Raw genomic sequence first — 24,345 nt, 5'->3', positions numbered from 1 at the left:
AAGTCTATGTAGATATAGAACCCAGCTCTATGTAGATATAGAACCCCTAATCAATGTAGATACAGAACCCAAGCTTATGTAGAAATAGAACCCAGCTATATGCAGATATAGAAACCAAGTCCATGTAGATATACAACCAAGTTTATGTAGATATAGAACACTAAGTTTATGTAGATATTGAACCCAAGTCTATGTACATATAGAACTTAAATTTATATAGATATAGAATCCCAAGTTTATGTAGATATAGAACCTCAAAACTATGAAGGTATAGAACCCAAGTCTGTGTAGATATAGAACTCAATTTTATGTAGATATAGAACTTAAGTCTATGCAGATGTAGAATCCAAACTTATGTGGATATGGAACCCAAGTCTGTGTAGATATAGAACTCAAATTCATGTAGATATAGAACCCAGGTCTATGTAGATATACAATCCAAATTTAAGTAGATATAGAACCTAATTCCATGTAATGTAGAATCCAAATTTATGTAAATAAAAAACTTAAATTTATGTAGATATAGAACCCAAGTCTATGTAGATATAGAACCAAGTTTACGCATATATAGAACCCAAGTCTATGTAGATATAGAACCCAAGTCCATGTAGATATACAACCCAAGTCTGTGCAGATATTGAACCCAAGTCTATGTACATATAAAACTTAAATTTATATAGATATAGAACCCAGGTCTGTGTAGATATAGAATCCCAAGTCCATGTAGATATAGAACCAAGTTTACGTAGATATAGAACCCAAGTCTATGTAGATATACAACTCAAATTTATGTAGATATAGAACCCTAAGCTTATGTAAATATAGAACCCACTTTTATGTAGATATAGAACCCAAGTTTATGTAGATATACAGGGTGTTCGGGAAGTCACTGTGCACTTATATATTTATTAACAGAGAAAACTGCACAATGACTTTTCGAACACCCTGTAGAACCCAGATCTGTGTAGACATAGAGACCAATTTTATGTAGATATAGAACCCAAATTTATGTAGATAGATAACCCCAGTTGATACAGATATAGAACCCAGCTTTATGTGAATATAGAACTTAAGTCTATGTAGATATAGAACACAAGTTTATGTAGATATAGAACCTAGATCTATGCAGACATAGAACTCAAGTCTATGTATATATAAAACCCAGATGTATGAATATATAGAGCCCAACTCTTTAAATATATAGAACCCAAGTCTATGTAGATAGAGAACCCAAATGTATGTAGATATATAGAGCCCAAGTTTATGTAGATATAGAACCCCAAGTTTATATAAATATAGAACCAGGTTTACGTGGATATAGATCCCAAGTCTATGTAGATGTAGAACCCAAATTTATGTAGATATAAAACCCAAGTCTATGTAGATATAGAACCAAGTTTACGTAGATATAGAACCCAAGTTTTTGTTGATATAGCACCCAAGTCTATGTAGATATAGAACATCAAGCTTATTTAAATATAGAACCTAAGTGTATGTAGATATAGAACCTAAGTTTATGTAGATATAGAACCTAAATTTATGTAGATATAGAACCCAAGTCTATGTAAATATGGAACCCCAGCTTGTGTAATATAGAACCCAAGTTTATATGGATATAGAACCCCAAGTTTATGTATATATAGAAGACCAAGTTTATGTAGATATAGAACCCAACTCTATGTAAATATAGTCTTAAGTCGATGTAAACGTAGAACCCAACTTTAAGCAGATATTCTCAATATAAATATTTAATTGCATATTAAAAATATTAAACTATAGGGTTTTGCTCGAAATTGGTTTAGATTGTGAAGAAGGTAGTTATGTGTTTTTATGTAATTTTACTGTTAGTCAGCTGTTCGTATGACCGCTTCTAAAGCCAAACGTTGTTAAGCCTTAAAATGCATTACTGGCGAAGTTCGAGAACCCTTCCGTATTCTTGATGGGATAAATAATTCATGAGACGTCAGTGTCGGGGCTCAGCCGGGGTTGGGGGTGGGGTTAGAGTTGTGATTCGGAGACAACTGCAGATCGTTTTAAAGACAAAGCCTGCGATTCATCATGCATCGAAGAAAAGTACTTTATTGGACTTTGATTAAAGAAAACAAAGTTCACGTCTACAGAATATTCGTACATCTATGGTGCAGAATTACGTGGCCGATTAGTGCATTCGTGTGTGTATGTGTGTAAGTGTTCGATTCCTCTGATAAACCGCAATAGAAAAGTTTGTTTAGACATTATTAGACGTATCAACAATATACTTCTAATAGAGAATGATTTGTTACATAAGCAGATTATGAAACGTTGTATGATAAATAGCATAGTGGTACTGACATTACCTTAATGTCACTAACGTAACAAATGTGGAACTGACACTACAGTAACAAATGTGGTAATAACTGTAATATAATAAATGTGCAGACATTAACGTAAGTAGTGTGATGCTGACTCTTATGTGACGAATTTGGTAATGATTCCAAAGTGTTAATTGTGGTAATGATTCTAAAGTTTAAATGTGGTAATGATTTTAAAGTGTTAAATGTGGCAATGATTTTAAAGTAATAAATGTGGTAATGATTATAAAGTGTTAAATGTGGTAATGATTCTAAAGTTTAAATGTGGTAATGATTCTAAAGTGTTAAATGTGGCAATGATTTTAAAGTAATAAATGTGGTAATGATTATAAAGTGTTAAATGTGGTAATGATTCTAAAGTTTAAATGTGGTAATGATTCTAAAGTGTTAAATGTGGCAATGATTCTAAAGTGTTAAATGTGATAATTATTCTACAGTGTGAAATGTAATGATTAAAAAGTAATAAATGTGGCAATGATTTAAAGTGTTAAATATAGTAATGATTCTAAAGTGTTAAATATAGTAATGATTCTAAAGTGTTAAATGTGGCAATGATTCTAAAGTAATAAATGTGGTAATGGTTATAAAGTGTTAAATGTGGTAATGGTTATAAAGTGTTAAATGTGGTAATGATTTAAAGTGTTAAATGTGGTAATTATTTTAAAGTGATAAATGTGGTAATGATTTAAAGTGTTAAATGTGGTAATGAGTTAAAGTGTTAAATATAGTAATGATTCTAAAGTGTTAAATGTGGCAATGATTCTAAAGTGATAAATGTGGTAATGGTTATGAAGTGTTAAATGTAATGATATAAAGTGTTAAATGTAATGATATAAAGTGTTAAATGTAATGATTCTAAAGTGTTAAATGTGGTAATGATTCTAAAGTGTTAAATGCGGTGATGATTTAAAATGTTAAATGTGGTAATGATTCTAAAGTGTTAAGTATGGTAATTATTTTTAAAGTGTTAAATGTGGTAATGATTTAAAGTGTTAAATGTAGTAATGATTCTAAAGTGTTAAATGTGGCAATGATTCTAAAGTAATAAATGTGGTGATGATTCTAAAGTGATAAGTGTGGTAATGATTATAAAGTGTTAAATGTGGTAATGGTTATAAAGTGTTAAATGTGGTAATTATTTTAAAGTGATAAATGTAATTATTTTAAAGTGTTAAATGTGGTAATGATTTAAAGTGTTAAATGTGGTAATGAGTTAAAGTGTTAAATATAGTAATGATTCTAAAGTGTTAAATGTGGCAATGATTCTAAAGTGATAAATGTGGTAATGGTTATGAAGTGTTAAATGTAATGATTCTAAAGTGTTAAATGTAATGATATAAAGTGTTAAATGTAATGATATAAAGTGTTAAATGTAATGATATAAAGTGTTAAATGTAATGATTCTAAAGTGTTAAATGTGGTAATGATTCTAAAGTGTTAAATGCGGTGATGATTTAAAATGTTAAATGTGGTAATGATTCTAAAGTGTTAAGTATGGTAATTATTTTTTAAAGTGTTAAATGTGGTAATGATTTAAAGTGTTAAATGTAGTAATGATTCTAAAGTGTTAAATGTGGCAATGATTCTAAAGTAATAAATGTGGTGATGATTCTAAAGTGATAAGTGTGGTAATGATTATAAAGTGTTAAATGTGGTAATGGTTATAAAGTGTTAAATGTGGTGAAAATTTTAAAGTGTTAAGTGTGGTAATGATTTAAAGTGTTAAATGTGGTAATGATTCTAAAGTGTTAAATGTGGCAATGATTCTAAAGTGTTAATTATAGTAATGATTCTAAAGTGTTAAATGTAGTAATGATTCCAAAGTAATAAATGTGGTGATGATTCTAAAGTGCTAAGTGTGGTAATGATTATAAAGTGTTAAATGTGGTAAAAATTTTAAAGTGTTAAATGTGGTAATGATTTAAAGTGTTAAATGTGGTAATGATTTAAAGTGTTAAATGTGGTAATAATTATAAAGTACTAAATGTGGTTATAATTATAAAGTGTTAAGTATGGTAATGATTTTAAAGTGTTAAATGTGGTTATAATTATAAAGTGTTAAGTATGGTAATGATTTTAAAGTGTTAAATGTGGTAATTATTTGAAAGTGTAAAATGTGGTAATGATTCTAAAGTGCGAAGTGTGGTAATGGTTATAAAGTGTTAAATGTGGTAATGATTTAAAGTGTTAAATATAGTAATAATTCTGAAGTATTAAATGGGTAATGATTAGAAGGTGTTTATGATACTATAGTGTTATATGTGGCGATGACTAAACCTTCAAATGTAATCAGTCGAAGACTTCGTAAACAGTGCACTCTGTAGGACCATGCTGCTACTAAATTACTACTGTTTAATGTAGTACTGTGTTTTGGACGATAGTATACCATGCTGCTACTATATTACTACTGTTTAATGTAGTACTGTGTTTTGGACGATAGTATACCATGCTGCTACTAAATTACTAGTTTTTAATGTAGTACTGTGTTTTGGACGATAGTATATATTTATGTATGTAATGATACCACTTACCACGTTGTACAGTTTGGGAAAGTAAAATACATTCACTATCTATATTGTGATAAACAGTTTAGTAAGTTTATGTTTCCAAAACATTACAGTTAATTTGTTCACAACTTAAAGGTTTGTAAAACACACTGCCAGACAGTCTATAGCTTTAACGTTATAGAGAACTAGAATATCATATCTAAAAGTGATGTCAGATAAGTCTCAGTGCAAGTTAAGAAACATTTATCTACTCACATGATAGGTATGTAGGACAAGCCGTAGACATACCCAAGAGAGTATAGATATATCTCTCCAATCCACACGCTATGTCACATGCATCTTAAGCTTAGCAGCGACATCTTGAGACAAGTTTAGACGTGCAGTTTGTCAGAAATTAAGGCGATTGCACATTACTGTTGTGAATGCTGTTTTCTTTATTCTGTCAATACATATATGTTGAAAGGCTTAGTTCACCATATAACTGTTTACTCAACTATCTAGACATACTGACAATCTTTACGTCTATCGCAACTTCTAATGTAAGAAAGAAATGTATATTAGTTGATACTGATTTTGGTGGTACATAAAAACAAAACAACAACAAAAAAACGAAGGTTAGTGAGTTGTAAGCTACCGTCAATCCCATTGTTCGTTGATAAAGAGTAGTTCAATAGTTAGCGGTGGGCAGTGTTTATTAGCTGCCTTCCGTCTAATCTATCACTTCGAAATTAGGGACTGCTCGCGCAAATGGTTCTCTCTCCAGAAAATTCAAGAAACATATAATAAAAGGGAAGGACGTGAAGAGACATTTCTTAACGTAACTTTATTCTATTTAGGCTGACTATGGGAAGAGGCGACGTTTCAGCGGCGACGTCCCCAGCCTCCCAGGACTGTACAGCCCGGTCTGGCCCCGACTACGAGCGCTACCAGCACCAACTGGTTTACCGAATAGGCATTTACGGCTGGCGAAAACGTTGTCTTTACTTTCTTGTTATACTGCTGATGGCTGTGGTCATCATTAATTTAGCCCTAACGGTCTGGATCATCAAAGTGGTGGACTTCTCTATCGTAGGTGTATTTTGTTTGAATATCTTTCTTCCAGCAAAACTAATCGGTCGAATGTTGGTAAAACAACCGATATATTAATTGTGTTTGCCAGTAAAATCGGTATATTAAAATATTATTTCTGTCGGTAAAATAGCGGATATATTTGTTATGTTTGACAGCGAAACTATTATAATAAATAAATTATATCTGTCATTAAAAGAAGCGATGTATTTTATTCTTTCGACACTGGTTCTATTAAGTTATGTTTTATATCACATTTAATACTAAGTAGCTTAGTTCATGCCCGTACTAGGTGTATTTACTGGCATTCTTTATAAATTACTGGGTGTTATAATTTCTAGTTTAGGACAACATTTCTTGAAAGTTATGAAGGAACGTGTAGGGTAACATTTGATTGCCTTTTAAGAGAGAATTTTGTTTTATTTTTGTGTCGCTGTGACGAAGTGAAAATTATTTTCGGTAACCTATTTTTAGGTTGGAATTTTTGTTTTACCTCTAGGATGGTATGGGAAGTCTGAGGGTCGTTGACCAAGGACTACGCCTCGAAGGGAAAGCTGAATTTCTGCACGGGCTCTACGCTTCACAGATTTGCTCGAGGAAGGTAGCGTACAACTGAATATTTATTGGCTCGGTCAAACGTTTGTGTCTATGTTTAGAACCAAGAAAATGTACCTAATATAGGTCCGCTAATTTTAGAATTAGAATAAAAGCAGAGTGTAGTCAACTCATTAATTCCTATTAAAGTATTAATATTCTATTGTATTCTCTACTGTATAGAATATTACCGCTTTAGTTTCTACCCTATCGCTGCTCATCTCTCGTTGTCATATTTTATTGCTTTGATAATTACGAAATCTTCCACTTGTGGACTTCATTGAATATCATTCGACGATACGAGAAATATATACCACACCTCTCGTGAATAATCTCAGAGGAATATCACGTGATGTCCTTAAATAAAAGAAGATTATGTTCCATATTTTAGATAGATTAACAACGTGACTTATGGGTTTGTTCTGCCGAGCTTTCAAATATTTCAGTTTGTTTGATTTAGGGTTAAGCACGAGATGGGTCTTCGATTTCTCTAAAGGCTTATTTTCGCTTGATAAGTATTTAAACACGGTTCCATAATTCAGCGCCTATTTCTCCTGATACCAGAAGACGGGCATGAGGTTTGCTTGACACAGTGTGTATATAAACCACTTCTGTCAAAGTAAGATAAGGAATTGCTGGTAGCGGAAAAAGATGAAACTCGTGGCTTGAGTGCAAACGATCTTGATGAAATTAAAACGATGTGCTGTCTTTCTCAAAGGTTCCTCCTATCAGAGACTCGCTGATTTAAAATTTATTTGACTTACAACATATTTCTTCGTTCTTTTCCAGCAAGTAAGTTAGTGTCCATTAATAGCGAGCAGCCACGCATACCTTATATAGAAACTAGTTGAAACCGCTTTTCACAAATAGGGGTACGAATCTTGTGATATCAGACCGAATATCCTCGGGGATTTCTATTGAATTAGGAATACCACTAGACCTAGAAAAAAATCCTCATAGCATTTGCACATTTTTCTGATAAAATAGCTGCATTCAGCCTGAGTGTTAATTACAAGACTTTTGGAGTCTCAAACTTGAGCGAAAGAAATAAATTATTGATGAAGAATAATATCGTTTATCTAAAGATTAATTAATTAGAAACTGGCCGCTTCTTGTCCCGTTATAATCATATTACTCTCAAATTAATATGTGTTGTACGATAATACCACACAATAAACACAGTTTTATTTAAAATGTAAATCAACAAATAAAGTTAAATCAATTAGGTCTGGTTTTAAGGTGTAAGTAGTTTTATGTTACGTAAATATAACATATAGTAGTTTTATGTTACCTAAATATAACATATAGTAGTTTTATGTTACCTAAATACCACGTGTAGTAGTTTTATGGTAACTAAATATCACATGTAATAGTTTTATTTTACTTAAATATAACGTGTAATAATTTTATATTACCTATACATGTAAAAACGGCAGGTTCGGGTTGAGAATTTTTTTTTTTTTTTTATGTAGAGGAGTGAACAGCGTTTCGACCTTCTTCGGTCATCGTCAGGTTCACAAAGAAAGGAAGAGGTAACTGACCGTAAGCTGACCACATGTTTGAAGGGGGTTGTGTAACCGAGTGTAGGAATGTAGGGGGCGTACTTAGATGTTTGATTATATTTATTAATATAGGTATAAAGGTGTTCCTTTGTATTGGTTTATTTTGGTTTTAAGTTGTTGTATAAGTAAGACTTCTTTAATTTTGCGTTTGTTTATGTTTGTTTCTTTATTTAGTATTTGAGTGTTTGCTAAGGTAATGTTGTGTTTATTTGGTTTGCAGTGTTCGAAAACGTGTGAAGGTGACTTTTTGTGTTCTTTGAATCTGATTTCCATTTTTCTACTTGTTTCTCCAATATAGAAGTCGTGAAAGTTATCACATTGTATTTTATAAATAATATTGGTGTAGTGTTTGTCAGTGTAGTTTTTACATAGTATAGACTTTAGTTTTGTGCTCTGGTTTTTGAATGAATTTGGTATTAACTGGAATGTCATATTTTGTTACTAGTTTTTTGCCAAATGTTGGTTATTTGTCTGCTGATGTCAGGAATATATGGTATGCAGCAGTATATGGTTTTGTGATTTTTTTTATTCGTGAGATATATTTACTTTTGCCAATTGATTTTGCTTTCTGTCTAGGTGTGTGTGTATAATGTTTTCTACGGTTTGTGGAGGAAACTTATTGATGTTGATGAAGTATTGTTTTATTTTGTCTAATTCATCGTTAATTTTATCTGGTGAGCATAGTTTTATGGCTGTGTTTATTTGGTTTCTTAGTATGTTGAGGTTTTGTTTTGTTTTTGCTGAGTCCCAAGAAATGTATGAAACAAAACAAAAACATAAAAATTCTAAAAGCAGATAAAGGTAATGCTATAGTCATAATGAACACGAATGAATACATTCAAAAAATGAATAACATCCTATCAGACACGAACAAATTTAAACCAATACACACAAATCCAACAAAGACACACGAGACGCAATTGAACAAATTACTACTACAAATGAAAAAAGCCAACACAATTTCACAAACACTTTATTCCTACCTACGTAAAACCGACTCACGCCCACCACAAATATACGGCATCCCTAAACCTCATAAACCAGATTGTCCATTACGACCAATAATGTCGACATATTAATCGTTTAATTACAATCTTGGTAAATACGTAGCATGGGCACTCTTCAAAAATGTAACATCAGCCAGCTCATTTATCAAAGACTCTTTTAATTTCAAGTCTAATCTTAATCAACTTAATCATAAAGCCTTAATGGCCAGTTTCGATGTTATATCTCTCTTTACAGAAGTCCCAACTGCTGAAGCCTGCAAGATAGCCTTAGAACTCTATATCCGAGACTCTAACCCAACTATAGACATTCCTAGCAACCAATTAGCAACTCTCATAGAATTCACCACGATAAAGACAAACTTCATGTTCAACAACCACAACTATATACAAACAAATGGCCTAAGCATGGGCAATCCAGTATCACCAGTTCTAGCCAATATTTTTTGACACAAGTTGAAACACAAGCAATTAACACAGCATTACATCCACCACTATACTGGTACAGATATATATACAGCATGATTGTGGGATTCAAATCTACAGAATACATACTTAATTTTTTCAATCACATTAACTCTATACACCCCAACATTAACTTCACATGTGAACAGGAAGAAAGCAATCAAATATCATTTCTTAACCTCAAAATTACAAGAACCGACACACAATTCAAAACAGAAATCCACCAAAAAATCACCCATACTGGTCAACCAACAAAAGTAAATATACCCCACGATTTAAAAAAATCACGAAACCATATACTGCTGTATACCATATATTCCCGACATCAGCAGACAAATAACCAATATTTGGCAAAAACTAGTAACAAAATATGACATTCCAGTTAATACTAAATTTATTCAAAAACCAGGCACAAAACTGAGGTCTATACTATGTAAAAACTACACTGACAAACACCACACCAACATTATTTATAAAATACAATGTGATAACTGTCACGACTTGTATATTGGAGAAACAAGTAGAAAAATGGAAACCAGATTCAAAGAACATAAAAAGTCACCTTCACACGTTTTCGAACACTGCAAACCAAATAAACACAACATTACCTTAGCAAACACTCAAATACTAAATAAAGAAACAAACATAAACAAACGCAAAATTAAAGAAGCCTTACTCATACAACAACTCAAGCCCAAAATAAACCAATATAAAGGAACACCTTTATACCTATATTAATAAATATAATCAAACATCTAAGCACGCCCTCTACATTCCTACACTCAATTACACAACCCCCTTCAAACATGTGGTCAGCTTCCGGTCAGTTACCTCTTTCTTTCTTTGTGAACCTGACGATGACCGAAGAAGGTCGAAACGTTGTTCGCTCTTCTACATAAGAAATAAATTTTCTCAACCCAAACCAGCTGTTTTTACATGTTTATTTCTCTACAAGTGGGTTTTCTCGTCATCACTGATTATTTGTGTTACCTAAATATCACGTGTAGTAGTTTTATGTTATATAAATATCACGTGTTGTAGTTTTATATTATATAAATATCACATTTATTTTTGTGTTACCTAAATATCACATGTTGTTGTTTTATGTTACATAAGTATAAAATGTAGTTGTTTTATGTTACGTAAGTATAAAATGTAGTTGTTTTATGTTACATAAGTATAACATGTAGTTGTTTTATGTTACATAAGTATAAAATGTAGTTGTTTTATGTTACATAAGTATAAAATGTAGTTGTTTTATGTTACGTAAGTATAAAATGTAGTTGTTTTATGTTACATAAGTATAACATGTAGTTGTTTTATGTTACATAAGTATAAAATGTAGTTGTTTTATGTTACGTAAGTATAAAATGTAGTTGTTTTATGTTACGTAAGTATAAAATGTAGTTGTTTTATGTTACATATGTATAACATGTAGTTGTTTTATGTTACCTAATTTTCACATGTAGAATTTGAATATAATACAAAATTAAAATAGTAATATTATGCTGAACAAATATAGGGATATCATAGAAACAAATACAGGGACGACATATAAACAAAATACAGTAATATGTCAGAAAACAAGGACAAGATAACATCATATAAAACTAACAGAGTGCAAGCTACATATTTAGAGCAAAACTAGCGATCAAACTTGAAGTCGAACTAATTAAATATATTTTTCTTACGTTTATACTTATGGGTGAATTGGTTCATTTGTTGGTTGCATGTCCTGTTAACAATGTTTATTATATATTTATTGTTGTTGTCTTTCATTAAGCTCTTTAGTGCATTTTAATTTTGATACGTATTATTGCTTTATTATATTTATTTTATAATTATCAGTTCGTAATGTAATACATATATACATCAAAAACTAATCTGAACATCCTAAGCTAGTCAAACCTTGTAAGATATCATTTTCATTATTCTTAACACTAGGTTTCACGTGCAGTGTAAGAAACATTGTATATTTAATTACATCACTTCCACTTTATTACTACTCCTTCCATAACTATTAATACGTATGAAAACATCTGCAAACGTTCCGATCTTCTGCCCTGTTGGTCACTCAGTAGCTATAATGTGCTTTTCATTGGTAACTTATAAATCATAATTTTACTTTCGGTATTGTCACAGCGAAATCTTCCTCATCACGTGTCAAGTTACACTATTGTTCTTCATTATGAAGCTGTTAAAATAGTTTTATCTTTCATTAATATTTCTTCTTTATTCATGAAGAAAAACTGTTGAATAAACAATTTGTAATCAAATTGGGCGAAGATAAATTTTCCAAGTGTTCACGTACATTATGATATTATACTTCTATTTATAATAAGACAAAAACACTAGCATAACATCTGTATATCACGTTTACGTATAATACACATGCATCAAGATAACAAAAGGATAACCCAAAGTTATAATCTACAGACGAAAAGAGTTGGTACTCCACGAAGTTAGATTAGTTGGTACTTCAAACAGTACGGTTAGTTGGTTCTCCACACAGTGAGGTTAGTTGGAACAACACACGGTAAGATTAGTTGGTACTTCACACTGTAAGGTTAGTTGGTACTATATACAGTAAGGTCAGTTGGTACTACACACAGTAAGGTTATTTAGTAACCACACAGTAAGGTTAGTGGGTGCTCTACACAGTAGGGTCAGTTGCTACTCCCCACAGTAAGGTTGCATGGTACTACACACAGTAATGTTAGTTGGCACTTCACACAGTAACGCTAGTTGATACTACATACAGTAAGATTAGTTGCTACTCCATTCTCAGTAAGCTTAGTTGGTACTCCACACAGTAGGGTTAGTTGGTACTACACATAGAAAGGTTAGTTAGTACTTCACACAGTAGGGCTAGTTGATACTACACCCAGTATGGCTAGTTGGTATTACACACAGTAGGGCTAGTTGATACTACACACAGTAGGGCTAGTTGGTATTACACACAGTAGGGCTAGTAGGTACTACACACAGTAAGGTTAGTTGGTACTACATACAGGAAATTTAGTTAGTACCTCATACAGTAAGCTTAGTTGGTACTCCACACAGTAGGGCTAGTTGGTACTACATACAGGAAATTTAGTTAGTACCTCATACAGTAAGCTTAGTTGGTACTCCACACAGTAGGCCTAGTTGGTACTACACACAGTAAGGTTAGTTGGTACTACATACAGGAAATTTAGTTAGTACCTCATACAGTAAGGTTAGTTGGTTCTTCACACAGTAACGTTAGTTGGTTCTTCACACAGTAAGGTGTGTTGGTATTCCACACAGTAGAGCTAGTTGGTACTACACACAGTAGGGCCAGTTGGTACAACACACAGTAGGGTTAGTTGGTTCTTCACTCAGTATGGTTTGTTGGTCATCCACACAGTAGGGTTAGTTAGTACTTAACAGAAGGATGTAGTTCTATAATAATAACTGTAACATTAGACTTTTGAAATAGGTTGTAGTTCCATAGTAACAACGGTAATGTTAGACTTGTGAAGAAAGATATAGTTCTATAGTAACATCGGTAATGTTAGACTTGTGAAGAAAGATGTAGTTCTGTAATAACAACTGTAATGTTAGACTTGTGAAGAAAGATATAGTTTTGTAATAACAACTGTAATGTTAGACTTATGAAGAATGATGTAGTTTTGTAATAACTACTGTAATGTTAGACTTGTGAAGAATGATATAGTTCTGTAATAACAACTGTAATATTAGACTTGTAAAGAAAGATGTAGTTCTGTAATAACTACTGTAATGTTAGACTTGTGAAGAAATATATAGTTCTATAATAACAACTGTAATGTTAGACTTGTGAAGAAAAATGTAGTTCTGTAATAACTACTGTAATGTTAGACTTGTGAAGACAGATGTAGTTCTATAATAACAACTGTAATGTTATACTTGTGAAGAAAGATGTAGTTCTGTAATAACAACTGTAATGTTAAACTTGTGAAGAAAGATATAGTTCGATAATAACAACTGTAATTTTAGAGTTGTTTAGAAGGATGCAGTTCTTTAATAACAACTGAAATGTTAGACTTGTGAAGAATAATGTAGTTCTGTAATAACTACTGTAATGTTAGACTTGTGAAGAAAGATGTAGTTCTGTAATAACAACTGTAATGTTAGACTTCCGAAGAAAGATGTAATTCTATAATAACAACTGTAATGTTAGACTTGTGAAGAAAGATATAGTTCTATAATAACAACTGAAATGTTAGACTTGTGCAGAAAGTTGTAGTTCTATAATAACAACTGTAATGTCAGACTTGTGAAGAAAGATGTAGTTTTGTAATAACTACTGTAATACTAGAATTCTGAAGAAAGATGTAGTTCTGTAATAACAACTGTAATGTGAGACTTATGAAGAATGATGTAGTTCTGTAATAACTACTGTAATGTTAGACTTCTGAAGAAATACATAGTTCTATAATAACAACTGTAATGTTAGACTTGTGAAGAAAGATATAGTTCTGTAATAACAACTGTAATGTTAGACTTGTGAAGAAAGATGTAGTTCTGTAATAACTACTGTAATGTTAGACTTGTGAAGAAATATATAGTTCTATAATAACAACTGTAATGTTAGACTTGTGAAGAAAGATATAGTTCTATAATAACAACTGTAATATCAGACTTGTGAGGAAATATATCGTTCTATAATAACAACTGTAATGTTAGACTTGTGAAGAAAGATGTAGTTCTGTAATAACAACTATAATGTTAGACTTGTGAAGAAAAATGTAGTTCTGTAATAACTACTGTAATGTTAGACTTGTGAAGACAGATGTAGTTCTATAATAACAACTGTAATGTTAGACTTGTGAAGAAAGATGTAGTTCTGTAATAACAACTGTAATGTTAAACTTGTGAAGAAAGATATAGTTCGATAATAACAACTGTAATTTTAGAGTTGTTTAGAAGGATGCAGTTCTTTAATAAAAACTGAAATGTTAGACTTGTGAAGAATGATGTAGTTCTGTAATAACTACTGTAATGTTAGACTTGTGAAGAAAGATGTAGTTCTGTAATAACAACTGTAATGTTAGACTTGTGAAGAAAGATGTAGTTCTGTAATAACTACTGTAATGTTAGACTTCTGAAGAAATACATAGTTCTATAATAACAACTGTAATGTTAGACTTGTGAAGAAAGATATAGTTCTGTAATAACAACTGTAATGTTAGACTTGTGAAGAAAGATGTAGTTCTGTAATAACTACTGTAATGTTAGACTTCTGAAGAAATACATAGTTCTATAATAACAACTGTAATGTTAGACTTGTGAAGAAAGATATAGTTCTGTAATAACAACTGTAATGTTAGACTTGTAAAGAAAGATGTAGTTCTGTAATAACTACTGTAATGTTAGACTTGTGAAGAAAGATATAGTTCTGTAATAACAACTGTAATGTTAGACTTGTGAAGAAAGATGTAGTTCTGTAATAACAACTGTAATGTTAGACTTGTGAAGAAAGATATAGTTCTATAATAACAACTGTAATGTTAGACTTGTGAAGAAAGATATACTTCTATAATAACAACTGTAATTTTAGAGTTCTTTAGAAGGATGCAGTTCTTTAATAACAACTGAAATGTTAGACTTGTGAAGAATGATGTAGTTCTGTAATAACTACTGTAATGTTAGACTTGTGAAGAAAGATGTAGTTCTGTAATAACAACTGTAATGTGAGACTTATGAAGAATAATGTAGTTGTGTAATAACTACTGTAATGTTAGACTTGTGAAGAAATATATAGTTCTATAATAACAACTGTAATGTTAAACTTGTGAAGAAAGATATAGTTCTATAATAACAACTGTAATGTTAGACTTGTCAAGAAAGATGTAGTTCTGTAATAACAACTGTAATGTGAGACTTATGAAGAATAATGTAGTTGTGTAATAACTACTGTAATGTTAGACTTGTGAAGAAATATATAGTTCTATAATAACAACTGTAATGTTAGACTTGTGAAGAAAGATATAGTTCTATAATAACAACTGTAATGTTAGACTTGTGAAGAAAGATGTAGTTCTGTAATAACTACTGTAATGTTAGACTTGTGAAGAAATATATAGTTCTATAATAACAACTGTAATGTTAGACTTGTGAAGAAAAATGTAGTTCTGTAATAACTACTGTAATGTTAGACTTGTGAAGAAAGATGTAGTTCTATAATAACAACTGTAATGTTAGACTTGTGAAGAAAGATGTAGTTCTGTAATAACAACTGTAATGTTAGACTTGTGAAGAAAGATATAGTTCTATAATAACAACTGTAATGTTAGAGTTGTTTAGAAGGATGTAGTTCTTTAATAACAACTGTAATGTTAGACTTGTGAAGAATAATGTAGTTCTGTAATAACAACTGTAATGTTAGACTTGTGAAGAAAGATGTAGTTCTGTAATAACAACTGTAATGTTAGACTTGTGAAGAAAGATGTAGTTCTATAATAACAACTGTAATGTTAGACTTGTGAAGAAAGATATAGTTCTATAATAACAACTGTAATGTTAGACTTGTGAAGAAAGATGTAGTTCTATAATAACAACTGTAATGTTAGACTTGTGAAGAAAGATGTAGTTCTGTAATAACTACTGTAATACTAGAATTGTGAAGAAAGATGTAGTTCTGTAATAACAACTGTAATGAGAGACTTATGAAGAATGATGTAGTTCTGTAATAACTACTGTAATGTTAGACTTCTGAAGAAATACATAGTTCTATAATAACAACTGTAATGTTAGACATGTGAAGAAATATATAGTTCTGTAATAACAACTGTAATGTTAGACTTGTGAAGAAAGATGTAGTTCTGTAATAACAACTGTAATGTTAGACTTGTGAAGAAATATATAGTTCTATAATAACAACTGTAATGTTAGACTTGTGAAGAAAGATATAGTTCTATAATAACAACTGTAATGTTAGACTTGTGAAGAAAGATATAGTTCTATAATAACAACTGTAATGTTAGACTTGTGAAGAAAGATGTAGTTCTGTAATAACAACTATAATGTTAGACTTGTGAAGAAAGATGTAGTTCTGTAATAACTACTGTAATGTTAGACTTGTGAAGACAGATGTAGTTCTATAATAACAACTGTAATGTTATACTTGTGAAGAAAGATGTAGTTCTGTAATAACAACTGTAATGTTAGACTTGTGAAGAAAGATATAGTTCTGTAATAACAACTGTAATGTTAGACTTGTGAAGAAGGATGTAGTTCTTTAATAAAAACTGTAATGTTAGACTCGTGAAGAATGATGTAGTTCTGTAATAACTACTGTAATGTTAGACTTGTGAAGAAAGATGTAGTTCTGTAATAACAACTGTAATGTTAGACTTGTGAAGAAAGATGTAGTTCTGTAATAACTACTGTAATGTTAGACTTGTGAAGAAAGATATAGTTCTATAATAACAACTGTAATGTTAGACTTGTGAAGAAAGATATAGTTCTGTAATAACAACTGTAATGTTAGACTTGTGAAGAAAGATGTAGTTCTGTAATAACAACTGTAATGTTAGACTTCTGAAGAAATACATAGTTCTATAATAACAACTGTAATGTTAGACTTGTGAAGAAAGATATAGTTCTGTAATAACAACTGTAATGTTAGACTTGTAAAGAAAGATGTAGTTCTGTAATAACTACTGTAATGTTAGACTTGTGAAGAAAGATATAGTTCTGTAATTACAACTATAATGTTATACTTGTGAAGAAAGATGTAGTTCTGTAATAACAACTGTAATGTTAAACTTGTGAAGAAAGATATAGTTCTATAATAACAACTGTAATGTTAGACTTGTGAAGAAAGATATAGTTCTATAATAACAACTGTAATGTTAGACTTGTTTAGAAGGATGTAGTTCTTTAATAACAACTGAAATGTTAGACTTGTGAAGAATGATGTAGTTCTGTAATAACTACTCTAATGTTAGACTTGTCAAGAAAGATGTAGTTCTGTAATGACAACTGTAATGTGAGACTTATGAAGAATAATGTAGTTGTGTAATAACTACTATAATGTTAGACTTGTGAAGAAATATATAGTTCTATAATAACAACTGTAATGTTAAACTTGTGAAGAAAGATATAGTTCTATAATAACAACTGTAATGTTAGACTTGTCAAGAAAGATGTAGTTCTGTAATAACAACTGTAATGTGAGACTTATGAAGAATAATGTAGTTGTGTAATAACTACTGTAATGTTAGACTTGTGAAGAAAGATATAGTTCTATAATAACAACTATAACGTTAGACTTCTGAAGAAATATATAGTTCTATAATAACAACTGTTATGTTAGACTTCTGAAGAAATATATAGTTCTATAATAACAACTGTAATATTAGAGTTGTTAAGAAGGATGTAGTTCTTTAATAACAACTGTAATGTTAGACTTGTGAAGAAAGATGTAGTTCTGTAATAACAACTGTAATGTGAGACTTATGAAGAATAATGTAGTTGTGTAATAACTACTGTAATGTTAGACTTGTGAAGAAATATATAGTTCTATAATAACAACTGTAATGTTAGACTTGTGAAGAAAGATATAGTTCTATAATAACAACTGTAATGTTAGACTTATGAAGAATGATGTAGTTCTGTAATAACTACTGTAATGTTAGACTTGTGAAGAAATATATAGTTCTATAATAACAACTGTAATGTTAGACTTGTGAAGAAAGATATAGTTCTATAATAACAACTGTAATGTTAGACTTGTGAAGAAAGATATAGTTCTATAATAACAACTGTAATGTTAGACTTATGAAGAATGATGTAGTTCTATAATAACAACTGTAATGTACGACTTATGAAGAATGATGTAGTTCTATAATAACTGTAATGTTAGACTTGTGAAGAAAGATGTAGTTCTGTAATAACAACTGTAATGTTAGACTTGTGAAGAAAGATGTAGTTCTGTAATAACAACTGTAATGTTAGACTTGTGAAGAAATATATAGTTCTATAATAACAACTGTAATGTTAGACTTGTGAAGAAAGATATAGTTCTATAATAACAACTGTAATTTTAGAGTTGTTTAGAAGGATGCAGTTCTTTAATAACAACTGTAATGTTAGACTTGTGAAGAATGATGTAGTTCTGTAATAACTACTGTAATGTTAGACTTGTGAAGAAAGATGTAGTTCTATAATAACAACTGTAATGTTAGACTTGTGAAGAAAGATGTAGTTCTGTAATAACAACTGTAATGTTAGACTTGTGAAGAAAGATGTAGTTCTGTAATAACAACTGTAATGTTAGACTTGTGAAGAAAGATGTAGTTCTGTAATAACTACTGTAATGTTAGACTTGTGAAGAAATATATAGTTCTATAATAACAACTGTAATGTTAAACTTGTGAAGAAAGATATAGTTCTATAATAACAACTGTAATGTTAGACTTGTGAAGAAAGATATAGTTCTATAATAACAACTGTAATGTTAGACTTGTGAAGAAAGATATAGTTCTATAATAACAACTGTAATGTTAAACTTGTGAAGAAAGATATAGTTCTATAATAACAACTGTAATGTTAGACTTGTGAAGAAAGATATAGTTCTATAATAACAACTGTAATGTACGACTTATGAAGAATGATGTAGTTCTATAATAACTGTAATGTTAGACTTGTGAAGAAATATATAGTTCTATGATAACAACTGTAATGTTAGACTTGTGAAGAAAGATATAGTTCTATAATAACAACTGTAATGTTAGACTTGTGAAGAATGATGTAGTTCTGTAATAACAACTGTAATGTTAAACTTGTGAAGAAAGATGTGGTTCTGTAATAACTACTGTAATGTTAGACTTGTGAAGACAGATGTAGTTCTATAATAACAACTGTAATGTTAGACTTGTGAAGAAAGATATAGTTCTGTAATAACAACTGTAATGTTAGACTTGTGAAGAAAGATGTAGTTCTATAATAACAACTGTAATGTTAGACTTGTGAAGAATGATGTAGTTCTGTAATAACAACTGTAATGTTAGACTTCTGAAGAAATATATAATTCTATAATAACAACTGTAATGTTAGACTTCTGAAGAATTATGTAGTTTTGTAATAACAACTGTAAAGTTAGACTTGTGAAGAAAGATGTAGTTTTGTAATAACAACTGTAATGTTAGACTTGTGAAGAAAGATGTAGTTCTGTAATAACAACTGTAATGTTAGACTTGTGAAGAATGATGTAGTTCTGTAATAACTACTGTAATGTTAGACTTGTGAAGAAATACATAGTTCTATAATAACAACTGTAATGTTAGACTTGTGAAGAAATATATAGTTCTGTAATAACAACTGTAATGTGAGACTTATGAAGAAAGATGAAGTTCTATAATAACAACTCTAATGTTAGACTTGTGAAGAAAGATATAGTTCTATAATAACAACTGTAATGTTAGACTTGTGAAGAAAGATGTAGTTCTGTAATAACAACTGTAATGTTAGACTTGTGAAGAAAGATGTAGTTCTGTAATAACAACTGTAATGTTAGACTTGTGAAGAAAGATGTAGTTCTGTAATAACAACTGTAATGTTAGACTTGTGAAGAAAGATATAGTTCTATAATAACAACTGTAATGTTAGACTTGTGAAGAAAGATGTAGTTCTTTAATAACAACTGTAATGTTATACTTGTGAAGAAAGATGTAGTTCTGTAATAACAACTATAATGTTAGACTTGTGAAGAAAGATGTAATTCTGTAATAACTACTGTAATGTTAGACTTGTGAAGAAAGATATAGTTCTATAATAACAACTGTAATGTTAGACTTGTGAAGAAGGATGTAGTTCTTTAATAACAACTGTAATGTTAGACTTGTGAAGAATGATGTAGTTCTATAATAACAACTGTAATATTATACTTGTGAAGAAAGATATAGTTCTATAGTAACAACTGTAATTTTAGAGTTGTTTAGAAGGATGCAGTTCTTTAATAACAACTGAAATGTTAGACTTGTGAAGAATGATGTAGTTCTGTAATAACTACTGTAATGTTAGACTTGTGGAGAATGATGTAGTTCTGTAATAACAACTGTAATGTGAGACTTAGGATGAATAATGTAGTTCTGTAATAACTACTATAATGTTAGACTTGTGAAGAAAGATATAGTTCTATAATAACAACGGTAATGTTAGACTTGTGAAGAAAGATATAGTTCTATAGTAACAACTGTAATTTTAGACTTGTGAAGAATGATGTAGTTCTTTAATAACAACTGTAATGTGAGACTTATGAATAATGATGTAGTTTTGTAATAACTACTGTAATGATAGAGTTGTGAAGAAAGATGTAGTTCTGTAATAACTACTGTAATGTTAGATTTGTGAAGAAAGACATAGTTCCATAGTAACAACTGTAATGTTAGACTTGTGAAGAAACATATAGTTCTATAGTAACAACTGTAATGTTAGACTTGTGAAGAAAGATGTAGTTCTGTAAAAAAAACTGTAATGTTAGAGTTGTGAAGAAATATATAGTTCTATAAGAACAACTGTAATTTTAGAGTTGTTTAGAAGGATGCAGTTCTTTAATAACAACTGAAATGTTAGACTTGTGAAGAATGATGTAGTTCTGTAAAAAAAACTGTAATGTTAGAGTTGTGAAGAAATATATAGTTCTATAATAACAACTGTAATTTTAGAGTTGTTTAGAAGGATGCAGTTCTTTAATAACAACTGAAATGTTAGATTTGTGAAGAATGATGTAGTTCTGTAATAACTACTTTAATGTTAGACTTGTGAGGAAAGATGTAGTTCTGTAATAACTGTAATGTGAGACTTATGAAGAATAATGTAGTTCTGTAATAACTACTATAATGTTAGACTTGTGAAGAAATATATACTTCTATAATAACAACTGTAATGTTAGACTTGTGAAGAAAGATATAGTTCTATAATAACAACTGTAATGTTAGACTTGTGAAGAAAGATATAGTTCTATAATAACAACTGTAATGTTAAACTTGTGAAGAAAGATATAGTTCTATAATAACAACTGTAATGTTAGACTTGTGAAGAAATGTAGTTCTATATAGTTCTATAATAACAAATGTAATGTTAGACTTGTGAAGAAAGATATAGTTCTATAATAACAACTGTAATGTACGACTTATGAAGAATGATGTAGTTCTATAATAACTATAATGTTAGACTTGTGAAGAAATATATAGTTCTATAATAACAACTGTAATGTTAGACTTGTGAAGAAATATATAGTTCTATAATAACAACTGTAATGTTAGAGTGGTAAAGAATGATGTAGTTTTGTCATAACAACTGTAATGTTAAACTTGTGAAGAAAGATGTGGTTCTGTAATAACTACTGTAATGTTAGACTTGTGAAGACAGATGTAGTTCTATAATAACAACTCTAATGTTAGACTTGTGAAGAAAGATATAGTTCTGTAATAACAACTGTAATGTTAGACTTATGAAAATGATGTAGTTCTATAATAACAACTGTAATGTTAGATTTATGAAGAATGATGTAGTTCTGTAATAACAACTGTAATGTTAGACTTCTGAAGAAATATATAATTCTATAATAACAACTGTAATGTTAGACTTGTGAAGAAAGATATAGTTCTATAATAACAACTGTAATGTTAGACTTCTGAAGAATGATGTAGTTTTGTAATAACAACTGTAAAGTTAGACTTGTGAAGAAAGATGTAGTTTTGTAATAATTACTGTAATACTAGAATTGTGAAGAAAGATGTAGTTCTGTAATAACAACTGTAATGAGAGACTTATGAAGAATGATGTAGTTCTGTAATAACTACTGTAATGTTAGACTTCTGAAGAAATACATAGTTCTATAATAACAACTGTAATGTTAGACATGTGAAGAAATATATAGTTCTGTAATAACAACTGTAATGTGAGACTTATGAAGAAAGATGAAGTTCTATAATAACAACTCTAATGTTAGACTTGTGAAGAAAGATATAGTTCTATAATAACAACTGTAATGTTAGACTTGTGAAGAAAGATGTAGTTCTGTAATAACAACTATAATGTTAGACTTGTGAAGAAAGATGTAGTTCTGTAATAACAACTGTAATGTTAGACTTGTGAAGAAAGATGTAGTTCTGTAATAACAACTGTAATGTTAGACTTGTGAAGAAAGATGTAGTTCTGTAATAACAACTGTAATGTTAGACTTGTGAAGAAATATATAGTTCTATAATAACAACTGTAATGTTAGACTTGTGAAGAAAGATATAGTTCTGTAATAACAACTGTAATGTTAGACTTGTGAAGAAAGATGTAGTTCTGTAATAACTACTGTAATGTTAGACTTCTGAAGAAATACATAGTTCTATAATAACAACTGTAATGTTAGACTTGTGAAGAAAGATATAGTTCTGTAATAACAACTGTAATGTTAGACTTGTGAAGAAAGATGTAGTTCTGTAATAACAACTGTAATGTTAGACTTGTGAAGAAAGATATAGTTCTGTAATAACAACTCTAATGTTATACTTGTGAAGAAAGATGTAGTTCTGTAATAACAACTGTAATGTTAAACTTGTGAAGAAAGATATAGTTCTATAATAACAACTGTAATGTTAGACTTGTGAAGAAAGATATAGTTCTATAATAACAACTGTAATGTTAGACTTGTTTAGAAGGATGTAGTTCTTTAATAACAACTGTAATGTTAGACTTGTGAAGAATAATGTAGTTGTGTAATAACTACTGTAATGTTAGACTTGTGAAGAAATATATAGTTCTATAATAACAACTGTAATGTGAGACTTATGAAGAATGATGTAGTTTTGTAATAACAACTGTAATGTTAGACTTGTGAAGAAAGATGTAGTTCTGTAATAACAACTGTAATGTTAGACTTGTGAAGAAAGATATAGTTCTATAATAACAACTGTAATGTTAGACTTGTGAAGAAATATATAGTTCTATAATAACAACTGTAATGTTAGACTTGTGAAGAAAGATATAGTTCTGTAATAACAACTGTAATGTTAGACTTGTGAAGAAATATATAGTTCTATAATAACAACTGTAATGTTAGACTTGTGAAGAAAGATATAGTTCTGTAATAACAACTGTAATGTTAGACTTGTGAAGAAAGATGTAGTTCTGTAATAACAACTGTAATGTTAGACTTGTGAAGAAAGATATAGTTCTGTAATAACAACTCTAATGTTAAACTTGTGAAGAAAGATATAGTTCTATAATAACAACTGTAATGTTAAATTTGTAAAGAAAGATATAGTTCTATAATAACAACTGTAATGTTAAACTTGTGAAGAAAGATATAGTTCTATAATAACAACTGTAATGTTAGACTTGTGAAGAAAGATGTAGTTCTATAATAACAACTGTAATGTTAGACTTGTGAAGAATGATGTAGTTCTGTAATAACAACTGTAATGTTAGACTTGTGAAGAAAGATATAGTTCTATAATAACAACTGTAATGTTAGACTTGTGAAGAAAGATGTAGTTCTGTAATAACTACTGTAATGTTAGACTTGTGAAGAAAGATGTAGTTCTATAATAACAACTGTAATGTTAGACTTGTGAAGAAAGATATAGTTCTATAATAACAACTGTAATGTTAGAGTTGTTTAAGAAGGATGTAGTTCTTTAATAACAACTGTAATGTTAGACTTGTGAAGAATGATGTAGTTCTGTAATAACAACTGTAATGTTAGACTTGTGAAGAAAGATGTAGTTCTGTAATAACAACTGTAATGTTAGACTTGTGAAGAATAATGTAGTTCTGTAATAACAAC

General features: G+C 30.0%; 1 protein-coding gene across 2 annotated transcripts in view; it reads left to right on the top strand.

The window, feature by feature from the left end:
• The window catches only part of LOC143230165 (zeta-sarcoglycan-like), a 392,495-nt gene that overhangs the window by 50,661 nt on the left and 317,489 nt on the right, over positions 1–24,345 (top strand). For both annotated transcript variants that reach the window (XM_076463243.1, XM_076463244.1), the window contains exons 2-3: positions 5,695–5,926; positions 6,426–6,527. In XM_076463243.1, coding sequence (XP_076319358.1) covers positions 5,695–5,926; positions 6,426–6,527 — 334 coding nt within the window. The remainder of the gene's footprint in view (positions 1–5,694; positions 5,927–6,425; positions 6,528–24,345) is intronic.

The sequence above is a fragment of the Tachypleus tridentatus genome, chromosome 10 (assembly GCF_004210375.1).
Source record: "Tachypleus tridentatus isolate NWPU-2018 chromosome 10, ASM421037v1, whole genome shotgun sequence".
In the NCBI taxonomy this organism is placed as follows: Eukaryota; Metazoa; Arthropoda; class Merostomata; order Xiphosura; family Limulidae; genus Tachypleus; species Tachypleus tridentatus.
Note: the sequence above shows the minus strand (reverse complement) of the source record. Positions and strands in the feature narration are given on the sequence as shown.